Here is a 13,579-nt window from a genome sequence, read left to right on the forward strand (position 1 = left end):
TAATCTCAAATTGAAGTTTTAATGTAATTAGATTAAAAATCAGTATTACAGCGAGCACATTTATTTACAGTAACATAATTCTATTTATAGATCTTTCAGAGACATATGGTGATGTGGGGCTTTCACGCAGTATTTTATTGACCACAAAAGATATTTAAGATATTTAATATTTTTAGTGATCTACAGACATACATGCTTAGGAGTATTAAGGCCAGGCATAGGGAAATGAGGAGGAGAAGAGGATCTGTTCAGAACCGGAGGAGTTGGGCCAACATACATTTGCTGCACATAATTTTGTTTTATAACCTATAATGACGAATAAAAATGTTTTTCATATCAAATAAAAAAATAAACTTTCAAATGTTCTGTTAGTGTATGAATGATAGCAACAGCGTTTTATTGTTTTGCCTGTTTATGTGCTGTGATCATAACGTATCATGTCTGTTTGTCTGAAAATAAAAGCACTTAAGTTTTCCTTTGGATGTTCTGTGGACTGTAAAGTCTGTTTACGATAATTAGAAAGATCAGTGAGAGAGAACCGACAGGAAGCACGGCAAGAGTAGTTACACAAAAGGCCAGCAGGTGTCGGACTGAGTGAAGCTGCTAATCAATAAGATTGTAAAGTGTCTCAAACAAATACAAACTCACTTCATTGCACAAACTTAGAAGAGCACACTCACTGTGTCAGGTCTAACACCTTACAGATTGATTGTGATTTGATGGTTAAGATGATTCTGATGGTGAAGTTCCTTGAACTTGTAATCCTCTTTTATATACTAAAAACAGGTGTGCTACACTAACTACCTGGATAAATTAGTACTTTGTCCTGCAATGTCATTTTATTGCTTACTAGTAATTAGTTATACTGTTTTTTGTATTGCTGTTTTGTTATTTCCATTTTTTTTATTAAGTTAGCTTCATTGTTATTGTTTTTAGATTATTTCCTAATGCATCTTTTCTAATGCTTGCATTGTACTCTGTAAATCTGTGTTTGACCTTTCTGTTTTTCTGGACCATTGAGAAACAGGCTTAGCTTGAATACCTGTTTCATACCTGATTGACCTGATCATTATCAGTCAGCACTCTTCTCAAATATGTTAGACAAGCCCTCACCTCAGGACCCTACCTCCCCCTTGGCACCTTGTGATCCACGGGAAAAAACGTGCATGACTCTGCTTCAGGTGTCTTAAAGAATAAAAACAACTACACTATCATCTCTCCTCCTGTGCCTGACGCTCAGGTTCAAAACATCTTTGCATTTTTGCACCTTCAAATCAATAACCTCTCACGTAAAGCCCTGTATGAATAAGATGGCCTTCCCATCTCCCTTCCACAATCTAACACATGCTCAAGACAATATACTGAATCTAAACCCTTAACCATGACCCTTTAATCCAGGTTGTGTACTGCACAACCATCAATACACCCACACAGTCACACTCAAACACTTGCAACATATTGTTGCTGTTTTACAATGTTGTGTTTCTGCTGACACCTCAGGTGTTTTTTTTTTACTTTCATTCTCCTGACAAATGTTTGTATGCTTGTATCGTTTATATCATAAACATAGCAGAATAATACATATGTTTTACATTTGAAATTTTGACTCATGACCTATAAATGTAGATTATTTATTATTTTTTCTTTTTTTTTTTTTTTATATGGCAACTAAGGCTGTAGTCTTTAAGTCCTTAACATTTCTGTTCTGACATCAAGTTCATGTTGGATGTTATTACACTGTTCAGGACCCTTCAATCAATAAATAAATCAATCCACAGTACTTTACCACAGTACCCATTTTATGGATTTCATTATGTGAAGGAAGTAATACTGTTTTCTTTCAGTGTGGTTTTACTTAGTCATTATTTGCTGGTTGTAAATGGCAGACTAATGAACTGTCCTTCCAGGTTATCTCAGGAATGTCTGTTATCTCTGTCTATGTCACACATCTTCTTAAAACCCAATACATGATGGATTAGGTAGGTTTTAGAGTGAAGGAGGGTCATGTTCTATTTTTAAAAAAACACATCAAGGTTGTTTTGGTGTTGTTAACCTCTTTGGCTTTAGATGGTCTCATGATGGCAATAAATGCAGTTTAAAAGTCAATGTGTCCTGGCGGCTCAGCTCTGATCTCTCGTCTTATCAGAACCAAATTGAAGACGATTGAGACAAAGAAAATCCTTGCCAATGGCAGCGTCTCCACCTGATGGAGCAAAGGTTAACTTTCTGTCTAATGAATCACGGAAATCTGAAGGGAAATGACTCAAATATACATAGCTGCAAAATACCCTGCTATAAATCATCTCTCTCTTTATCATTTCGTGGAAGTCTATTTAAGTTACACAATTTCTATTTCATCTTCTACAAAACAAACAGTTACAAGGACATTTTGTGTTTTTCTTTTTAGGAGGCTCTAAAATATTCCATAGATCATAAATTCTTCCAGATTGTCCAATAAGGATTCAGAGGGAAGTTATTGCTGTGATATCAGAACGAAATGGGACTTTGCCTCAGGACCAGGACGGCCCCCAGCACTCTGCAACCAAGTGAACAAAGAGATTAACTTCCACTGTGGCAACACATTGTTAAATGCTTGGCAGAATAGATGGGCTCACCTGACAAACTCTAATTTCTACTCTACAAGTAAGTTCAATATTTGAATGTAGCATTTGTGCTTTTCATAAGATCTGTAGGTATACTAGAGATGTATGTATGTATATTGGACTAGTAAGACTAATGCAACACAGATTTTACTAGGCCACTTGCAAGTTAAACGTACAGTACTAAATAATTGCAGCTGAATAGGTACAACACTTTAAGATATTAGCAAGGAAGAGACATTGACAATGAGCAACCTTTCTTGTTTTGCCATGAACTGAAGAAACATCATCTGTTATCATATGTTATGTGATGTGAACAAGTATTGTAGAGCAGTTTATGTTTTCTCATATTCACATTAAAATATGAGGAAATATCAACATGTTTCAGCACATCAGCTACAAATTCTAACACACTTTTTTTCTGGAGCCATGATGCATGAGAAGAAAAGGACAAAATGCATCAGGTGATTTTGTAGGAATCATTACATTTAATTTAGTAACCCTAGCTTATTGGTCCAATGCAGTGTCAGTAGCTCTTTATGTACTCACATAGAGTGTCTTACAGAAGGATTAAGGAAATAGAAAGGGGTATAATAGGACTAAAACAAATAAATTAAGTACAGGTACAACAGTGAAAGCTGATATATATAATAATATACCTTATCTTCATAGATAGGTAACTTTCCCTGCTTATTTTGTGTCCCTGAAGGGTGCACACGTCAGTAACCTGTTCATATCCTTGTTCATGGACTCAGTGATTGCTGTGTAGAAATCAGTCTAAAACCTGTGGCACTGCTGTTTATGAGTCAAGTATTCACCTACTTGTAAATGCATGTAGACCTGGTCACTTGATATTTTTCCATGCCTTTTCCTCGACTTATTTATCAACTCTTTTACAACATCACAGCATTAATGTAAAAAAACTTGAAGTTGTGAGGTTTTTTTTCTCTCTCTTCTCATGGTCTCATGCATGACAGTGCATATTTCCACAATCTTTGACTACTTCATTATTTTTGTTTTACTTATGTGCTGAGTTACTGTTTACCTGCCAACAGGAGCCCATACAAAGTACAGTGAAATCTTATTTGGACTGAAATTGATCTAATTGACAGGAACACTGTGTTTAAAACACTGCACCATTGCACAAACACTTTTCAGCTCACAGTTACCCGCAATAGTTTGACAACACAATTAAACCACAGGAGGTGTAAAATTAGAACTCATTTATCAGAAACTGTGATAAACATCAGCTACGTGCTTTCAGGCGACTCAATTAAGCAATAAAAACTCTAGATAACACTCAAGAAAGGACATAACTTAATGATCAGTAAGCATTTAGTCAGCATTACATGCTCATAATAAAAACTTAGCGTGCCTTTCATCAGTGGCAACTCAAGCAGCTGTCAGATTACTGAACTGTCAAGTACGGTAAAAGAAAGTGATAAAATTGTCATGACTCCGTTGTGTTTTTTCTGTTACTGAAAAAAAGACGATGTGGTTAAAGTTTGACATTTCAGGAAACATTTGGAGGTGAAAGCTGTTAGAGGTGGTTGGAGGATAATAATTTACTCTCATGAGGAATAATAAGTGCACCACACTGAGGTCGAGGTTTGCTTAATTAGCCGAGACACACTTTCTTAGGACTTGTGGATTAAAAACACAGATTATATCAACACTTTCATGATAAAGATGCCGGTTCTTTCTTTCATCTTTACGTTTTTGGCCTTACAGCTGCATGGGTCAAAAATCTATAGATCTGTAATGGATACATTTATATGATTACTCTATAATAAGTCAGTTTACTGTCAAAAGTCAACAGTCTGTTGCCTGTTTGGTATTATTTTGGGTCACATCTGGAAGGCAACAGACCAAGCTGATTAAAAAAAGGTTCTTCCTATGGGAAACAGATTTCCCTGACCTGAAACCTTAGTTAATCCTGTCTGATAGTCTTGGTCAAATTTATAAATGTCATCATGGGATAAGATCAATATGTAAGCAAGGTCAAGACTTAAAGACATTGGTGTTGGAGCATTCATTGTATGATGAACATAACTATAAGGTATCTAAGACAAATAGCATTAAACTTACATGCATTTCTTTTCTTTTACATATTATGTCAAAGTCTGCAAATATTTGACGACACCAAAATCTTTTGTTTAAACACAAAAGAAATATGGGCAGTGATTAAAATGAAATGAAAACCAGTGCAGCATCATGTGATATAGACACCAACTAAAATATAGATAGTTTATACTGTATATTAGTATATTAAACACATTGCCTGAAACAGTAACAATAAACTTTTAGAAAACTGCTTGTAATGTATATGGATATGACTTTTTGGTACCGGGCTTGTTCTTCCTGTACCTTTTCACTGTTTTATTATGTTGTTTTGACATCGCATCTTGTAATACTTATGATTGTGGTGAACTATGAAATTAATTTAAATTGGTTATTCTTACCATGTGTGAACTGTAATTTATGGATTAGCACAGATACTTCAAAACAAAATGTGAAAGTTTTAATAAAAAAAAACACTGCATGATTACGTTTGGTTATTTTAAAGTGTTTATAGAGAGCTTTTAGCACAAGTGATTTGGACAGGCTCCAGACATAATGGAACTCCTGGTAAATAATCAACCTGTAAGAAACTCGTGCTCCTGAAGTACATTTTTCACACCCAGAGCCTCTAGGGTTATTTGCTACTCATAGCCTGAGGCTCAGAGTGACCTAGGCTGCTTGCTCAAACATGAAGAGTCCAGCTTGACAAACAAGTCTAAGAGCCTTTTTACATTTTAGTCACATGTAATGAGTAAATTGCTGTCCTCCCTTCCCACGAGTCCACTTTGTCACTTCAGTCAACTTTGACTTGAAATAAAACATTCTAACATGCATTTTCTCATCCCATATCTGTCTTTCTGCAGGAGACTGAAAGGCGTCCTTGATCACAATGAGCACAGAAAGGGGCGAGCAGGTCACTGTTGATACCCACTACACTACAATCCACACACTGGGTCTGCAAAATGAGTCCAGGCGCCTACGCTACATGCAAAAAGATGGCAGGTTTCCTGTGGTTTTCCAGAAGGCTCCTGGAGAATGGAGCCCATACTTCATGGACATCTTTACTACTCTTGTAGAGACCCGCTGGAGGGTGATGTTCCTCATCTTTTCCCTCTCTTACATCCTCTCTTGGCTCTTTTTCGGCCTCTGTTATTGGCTCATTGCATATGTACACGGGGACGTTGACGATGTAAATAACGCACCCTGTGTGGAAAATGTTCGTGGCTTCACTGGAGCCTTCATGTTCTCAATGGAGACCCAGGCAACTATTGGCTATGGCTTCAGGGGGATGACTGAGAACTGTATGGTAGCCATTGTTGTGGTGACAGTTCAAGATGTATTCAGCTGCCTCCTTGACACTATTGTCATTGGTATTGTTGTTGCTAAAATGGCATCTGCACGTAAGAGAGCTCAGACAGTAGGTTTTAGCAGCTGTGCAGTGGTCAACCTGCGAGACGGGGTTCTATGTCTGTCATGGCGACTTGGAGACTTAAGAGGTAATCACATCCTGGACGGTGTCGTTAGGGCCATGTTAGTCCGCTATGTGAAACAGCCACTTGGGTCTATTGTAATGTTATACCAGGACCTGGATATCCAGAATCGAGACATTGTCCTCGCCACACCAGCCACTATTATTCACAAGCTAGAGCCTGGAAGTCCCCTCTACAGCCTGGGCCCTGAAGACCTGCTGAAGGATGACTTTGAGCTGGTGGTTTCTTTCACCTACACCGGTGACTCTACAGGTATGCTCCACCAGACACGAATCTGCTACATGCCAACAGACATCCGCTGGGGTCAGTGCTTCCAGGACATGATAAAAGTGGGCAAGAAGCGCTACAAGGTGGACTACGCTCTGTTCAACAACACCACTTGGGTGTCTGTACCCATGCTCAGTGCAGAAGAGTATGACAGGGGCAGAAATCCTGTAGAGGGCAGTCAGTCCCAGAGTCCTCTTTTTGCATCAGTCAAGAGAAACAAACACACTGACATGAATCCTGATGTCCTCGAAGAAGCCATGCAGCACACCTGTTTGTAGCTTAACCCGAATTATAAGCATTGTATGGTGGATGTATCCCCTAACGTTAAGTTTTAGGGATGTATAATAGATAAGATGTGTTCTTGTAAATATATTTATATGTGACTTCACATACAGTGTTTATGTTTCTATTCTTTATTCTTTAATAAAATCTATTACTACAAGTAAAACTACAGCAATATCATATATCACATGATGTGTTGCCAGTTCTTGTTTGTTTATTCACTTTGTAGCTCTACACCACCACCTAGTGTTCAATGAGTACACTCACCATCACTCCAGCAGTGGGGACTATTTTGATAAGTCACAGATTTTTACAATCAGAGCAGGTCTGCTTCACACTACCCAATGTGTTGATTTCTAGAGTCTGGTGACATATAAACTCCAATTGTAGTTAGTCAATAATGGTATTTTGAGTAATTTCATAAATTACATGCAGATGTTATGATGCAAACTGTTTTCAGCGTCCTGTTGAGAAATATTGTTTTGACTCCACTCACACTAATAAAAATAAAATCCACGTGGGCTCAGAGCTTTGACTGTATACAAAAATATACAGGTATATAGAGTCCATGGCTCAGACCCTCAAACAGACGCTGCAGCTTTCGATTGGCCAGAGCTGTGACAGGGGCGTGGAGAGGCACACGTGTTTTTAAAGTCTGTCTTTGCAACGACAAACATCTTCTTCAGTATTGCTGGAGAGGGTAATGGCAGAATTTGCAGCGCCAGATGGAAAACTAAGCAAACACAATAAAAGAGCAGCGAGAATCAAAAGGGACGCAGTGTGCATATCTGGTGCATATGGGAGTTATTACAACAAGAAGGCGACAGATTCGCACTGCAAGGACCAACAGGTAGGTGTAAGCAGGACGAATTTATCTACAATTATGAGAGTGATGAGGAAAATGAAATATAGATAAACTCTGCAGGAGCTCATGTGTAGTCTGACTGCAAAATGCTAAAACTGATGACCTGTTATAAGAAATTATTTTCAAGTTTCATAATCTATCTTTAAACATCACAAGTATTACTATTCAATTTATACTATTATTATTATTGTTATTATTTTAGACCCCCATCCCCTTCTGCAGATTGCAGGATATAGATTGCCTCTGTGCATGGGTTGATTTGGTAATACTATTCTGACCCTGTAGAATAAAATTGATAAAATATAAATATGTGAAATTAAGACAAATTACTGCAAAAAATAAAGCATACATAAGCTTCTATTATAACAACAAGTGTCATAAAAGCTTATACCAACAGATAGTATCTGCTAAATGATTGGCCATAGTTATTGATTTGTGTAATGATGAATAGAGCAGCTTTATGTAACCAGTTTCCATCTGCCTCAGCTGTTGCCTCTAATTGAGACCACACGCAAAACAAACAATCACAGGTTGTCTAGCCTCTGGAAGCCTTGGTCTGTCACCGTGTACCAACCTGCAGGAATAAGTGATGCGATATAGTGAGCAGCAGATGAAAGCTCAGCCCAGAAAGAACCGTGACAGCAGAGAGAGAGGGGGACCTCAGTTTGCAGTGTACTCAGTGTCAGTGCATCAACACCACAAAAGTTAGAAGTTTGATTCGTACTGTGGTCTTCTGTGTTAACAATGTATGTATGCACTGTTAACTGTAGGCTGCTTTGAGTATCACGCAGATGTCCTCTTGTGCTTTACTGCTCTCCAGTCATGTAGTTAAAACTAGGCCCATGTGCAGCCAAAATAATCCAAACAAATAGATCACTAATGGCCAGCATGAACATGAGATAAACTGAATATTGTGATTTTAATAAAGAGGTTGACATGGTCAAGTTTCCTTTGGCAAGTCTTTCTCACTTTGAATGTGCAAATAATAAAAAAGTCTACCATTTAAAATAGATGGACGCAATATTTTTAATATCACATATACAATCCCGAAAATCCAATAAACAAAATTCTTTGGCACGCTGTGAGGTGTGAATGAATGGAGCCCTATATATCCAATAGTGTGCACGACAGGTTGCTATTTCTAGTCAACCCAACGGTGACATCATTAGTTGAGAAAAATAAAGATGATGCAGGGGGATTTAGGACCACATCCTGCACATCTCATCCCACGTGACTGTTGATCTCTTTAGTTTAATACAGGCAAAATGAGATTATGGAAAAAAAAAGTTTTCTTTTTGATTTGTTTAACTGCGTTCTCAAAACTAAATCAAAGAACGATCATTCCGAATATTTTCTGAAAGCGACCCAGAGACTTTTATTTATTTCAAACTCCTTTTAGACACAACGGTGACCCTCACATGAGATACAGTCAAAAGTGGAGGGGTGTGTGGAGGGTTATTTTGGCAATAGCAGAGCATGTGTGGTTGACCATGGCCTTCTGTAGCCTGTGGTGTTACATTTTAATGGACCTTTCAGGCCACACACACACACACACACACATACACACACATAAACAAGTCAATAGCTTTTCTGATTTAGCTGTCCTTGTTGTTCTATTACGTATGATGCAAGGTTACTGCTGCTTTCAGCTTCATCCTCTCTGAAAAGCGGCTGTGTTCATTGGATTTTGTTACATGACGTAGTGGTGCAAGCTGTAGTTGTGAATTAGTTTTGCGTGTATGCGCGTGTGTTATTAAAAACACTAAAAACTTAGAATAACTAAATAAATAGAATGAAATGTAATAATTAGTGAATGTGTAAGGTTTTAAATGCATGTAACATACACAGAAATTTAGGCATTGCTTTAGAGACACATCTGCATAGAGCTACTTGTATCTTTGCTCCAGTGGCTTACTGGATTAACATGAACTTGATCTGTAATTTGACTCAGCTCTCCATGGACTGACCTACCTAATTAATACTTACATTAGAAAGGGTGAACACCCTTTCCCACTTTGTCAGCCATCTAGGTGCTTGAATAATATTTTTAATGTACTTTTGACAATGTATGCACAGTGCATTCCTTGTTCTTTCTGCACTGTGTAGACTGTTTGTGTAATGTCACTGTATGCAAGCATAATGCCTCTAACTTTGAGTGTACAATGCATTATTTAGATGTCAGGTAACCACACACTCCACACACTCTGATCTTTCCTCTGGTTCCTGCCAATTACTTTAAAACTGTTATTCTCTCTGTCTGTAATTTCCACAGCTCACTTCACTGATGAGGTCCAGAGCAGCAATCGGAGAGGAGTGACCTGCCCTCACGCACCCCCAAGGTGCACAGCACACCTGCAGGACCACAGGCCCGGGCACCCCTTTTCCCTGCAGGGGAAATCCAGTTGTCCACATTTTCTGCTTGAGTTTGTCCCTGGGATCATTCAAAACTGTTTCTCCAACGCTTCTACCAAAAACTTAAACTGTTTTCCAAAGCAGAAACGGCCCAGCCCTCCCAGGGGGAAGTAATGGGGAGTGTGCGAAGCCACCGTTACAGCATTGTGTCCTCTGAAGAAGACGGCATGAAGCTAGCCACTATTGCCGTCCCAAATGGCTACGGGAATGGGAATGTGAGCAAGGTGCACACAGAGCACCAACATCAGAGCCGCTTTGTCAGGAAGGACGGCCACTGCAACGTGCAGTTTATCAATATGAGTGAAAAAGGCCAGCGGTACCTGGCAGATATCTTCACCACCTGCGTGGATATCCGCTGGCGCTGGATGCTGCTTGTATTCTGCCTTTCTTTCCTGCTGTCGTGGTTGTTTTTTGGCTTTGCTTTCTGGTTAGTGGCCCTTTCTTATGGGGACCTGGAGAATGGGACTCAGATGTGTGTTTCCAATGTGGACAGCTTCACCGCTGCCTTCTTGTTCTCAGTGGAGACTCAAACCACTATTGGCTATGGTTATCGCTACGTGACAGAGGAGTGCCCTGTTGCCGTCTTTATGGTCGTCTTCCAAAGCATCGTTGGCTGCATTATTGATGCTTTTATCATCGGTGCTGTCATGGCCAAGATGGCCAAGCCCAAAAAGAGGAATGAGACCCTGGTGTTCAGCCATTATGCCACAGTGGCCATGAGGGACGGTAAACTTTGCCTAATGTGGCGTGTGGGGAACCTGAGGAAGAGTCACCTGGTGGAGGCCCATGTCAGGGCCCAGCTACTCAAGTCCCGCACCACAGCTGAGGGCGAGTTCATCCCTCTGGATCAGGTCGACATTGATGTAGGCTTCGATAGCGGCATTGACAGAATCTTCCTGGTGTCTCCAATCACCATTGTGCATGAGATTGATGAGGACAGTCCATTCTATGAGATGAGCAAACAGGAGTTGGAGACGTCAGAATTTGAGATCGTAGTGATTCTTGAGGGAATGGTCGAGGCTACTGCCATGACCACTCAGTGTCGGAGCTCCTACGTGGCCAGCGAAATCCTCTGGGGTCACCGCTTTGAACCAGTGCTCTTTGAGGAGAAGAACTACTACAAAGTGGACTACTCTCGCTTTGACAACACGTACGAGGTGCCCAGCACTCCTCATTGTAGTGCCAGGGAACTAGCTGAGAAGAAGTCCGATGCCACCAGCTCAAAGAACTCCTTTTGTTACGAGAACGAGGTGGCTCTCGAAAAAGTCGAGATGGAAGAGGAGTTTGAGGAAGAGGAAAACAGGGAGATTACGGGTATTGATGTTTGTGCACTTGAGGACACAAACACAGATGTGGTTTCAGACTCTGAATGCAATCTGGACTCTTTGCCTTTAGAATCAAGGCCTTTGACAGCAGAATCGGAAATATGACCACAGAGAAAAAGAAGGGTTAAGGATATGTTTTAACTAGTTTGAATTTGGTCCTGATTGCTGTTGTTTATAATGCATGAGAGTTTGTAAAAGACCGTGATTTGAGTATGAAGTTCTCTATGCAGAAGCTCATGCACAACACAGTATGGAAATCCAGACATGTTACATGGTTTATGGTGAAAGAGGTGATCGATTAACTGGTTGCATGGAGCTAGGGGGATGAAATTGGTTAGATGCCTTCACTTACAGACTGTGCAGCCTACCCTTCTTAATGTTTCAGTAGCATAGCCGATTTGGTTGGTTTGGTTTCTCAAAAAATGCAATTTCTAATTAATTCAAGTGGATAAACCCAGTTTGCATATTTTGCATTTAGCATCCTGGGTCTAACATGTTCTAATCTGTTGGCCACAATGTCACATAAGGTTGTGATTGAAATTAGACTCAATTTAAAAGATGCAAAAAAAACAAAACAAACAAACTTTAAACTGTTTTCAAATGCTAATCTAAATTCATATATTTTTAGTAATTTCAAGTTCAAGGATCTTGTTTTAAATTATACTAAAACCACTTTCAAACCTGTTAATTCACCTGCACAAAGACATCTGCTTGTTAATGAGCTGGTCTCTTGGCAAAGTATATTTACAGTCTTTTTTCATTGTGGGTGTGAAGCAGGAAGGCGATGTCTTGCACAGATTCTGAGCACAAGTACACTATGCTCCTCAACCTATCATCTTGTCTAAGTAAAGCATCTCCTGTAGTGTGTGCCTGAACAAAAGTCTCAGTCCTGGAGGCACACAGGAGGTTCAGCTTTGACACACTGCAATAGATGTTACAGTAAGAAGAAGCATTGAGAGGTGATTAGTTGTGCAGTATACTGCCACTCCTTGCAGGTCTTCATGTTCTAATGTGCAGTGCAGGTCAGTGGTAGAACGTGACAGGAAGCTCAACCCTGAACAGCGGTTATGAATGTTGATGATCAGTGCTGCTAAGTTACATATTGTATGTTTAGAGAGAAATCTAGGAGCCAAAATGTATTATTTGTCTTTTAAAGTATCCATTTTGAAGATTGCAGATGGAGCCTATAATGTTATTTCTAGATGTAGAAAAGCATGATTCTCAGTGTGTTTTCCAAAGATTAGTGCACTTTCCCCCCATAACAGCGCAAGCTGTTTTATTACCCAAAGCCAAATGTGTACATATATATAAGAGGCACCTCATCTGTTAGTTGATTTTAATTTTAAACCTGAACTTGTCCTCATCTGGCAGCAGTTGGCTGTTGAGACAATTAATAATTTGAGTTGCTTTTGACGTAGTCTGCAATATATAAACATCAGTGTTCTTAGCATGGCAGATGTGCAGAATTTGAACACATCCTACCCTCACACTTCACCACTGTGGGTCTTGTGAAGTTATTTTTCATTTCTGAATGGGCCCTTGCTTTGTCTTTCTAAAGATCAGGTCAGCGGATAAACATTTCAGTTCCTATCACAAATCTTATACGGATGTAGCACACTCGACTCCAGTCTTACACAAGATTGAGCTTTCATGTTTTTTTTTGTTTTTTTTATTACTACTCTAGGTGTTATTGTGACACATTAATGCTTGGATAATCACAGTGGAAACCAGAACACTGTACTGCTTTTATTAAACATTTGGTCTGTTCTCACATCGACACCTCTCCTGTCTTAGGTCTTCATTTTTCTATCAAGGTCTTCCCATCTTCCTGCACAAACCAGAGATTGTACAGATTTTTTTTTTAATCTTTTGTAAATTATAAGGCAATTACTGTATATTGATATTGCAGTTGTTGAAAACTGTTTTATGTTTTTTTCAATAAAAGCGTAAAAAGAAAAAAATCTATCTAAAGTTAATGTGTTGATTGCAAATGACAAATCAGTTTCAACAGGTGATTCTGTGCATTTATGACCTTTGACCTGATCTTTTATTGCCATTCTTATGTGTTTGCATTTGCAGTCTTCTGTGCGTTTAAATTTCAATCCAAAGATTTGCATTTTGACCCAAAATGCGTGACATCTGGAGCAGAGGCCTGTTTGACTCTTTTAGCAGTGGATACACATGCTGCTCCTCTAATTTGGAGCTCTGGCCCAAATTCCAGGCTGCTAGCTGTCAGAGCTCACACCATCATTTACTATAATTCACCAAACTGACTCA

The 13,579-nt window shown here is 39.2% G+C and overlaps 2 protein-coding genes across 2 annotated transcripts; both read left to right on the forward strand.

Annotated features, from left to right (window-relative positions):
* Positions 1–2,537: 2,537 nt before the first annotated feature.
* On the forward strand, positions 2,538–6,983 carry LOC104925055 (inward rectifier potassium channel 16). Its single transcript, XM_010738588.3, has 2 exons — positions 2,538–2,643; positions 5,525–6,983. Exon 2 carries the CDS (start codon positions 5,551–5,553, stop codon positions 6,694–6,696), a length of 1,146 nt encoding a protein of 381 aa, XP_010736890.1. The 5' UTR covers positions 2,538–2,643; positions 5,525–5,550; the 3' UTR covers positions 6,697–6,983.
* Positions 6,984–7,372: 389 nt separating this feature from the next.
* Positions 7,373–13,178, forward strand: LOC104925074 (inward rectifier potassium channel 2). The gene is made up of 2 exons (XM_019261068.2): positions 7,373–7,550; positions 9,838–13,178. Exon 2 carries the CDS (start codon positions 10,091–10,093, stop codon positions 11,405–11,407), a length of 1,317 nt encoding a protein of 438 aa, XP_019116613.1. The 5' UTR covers positions 7,373–7,550; positions 9,838–10,090; the 3' UTR covers positions 11,408–13,178.
* Positions 13,179–13,579: the final 401 nt, after the last annotated feature.

This window comes from Larimichthys crocea, chromosome XII, assembly GCF_000972845.2.
Source record: "Larimichthys crocea isolate SSNF chromosome XII, L_crocea_2.0, whole genome shotgun sequence".
NCBI lineage: Eukaryota > Metazoa > Chordata > Actinopteri > Sciaenidae > Larimichthys > Larimichthys crocea.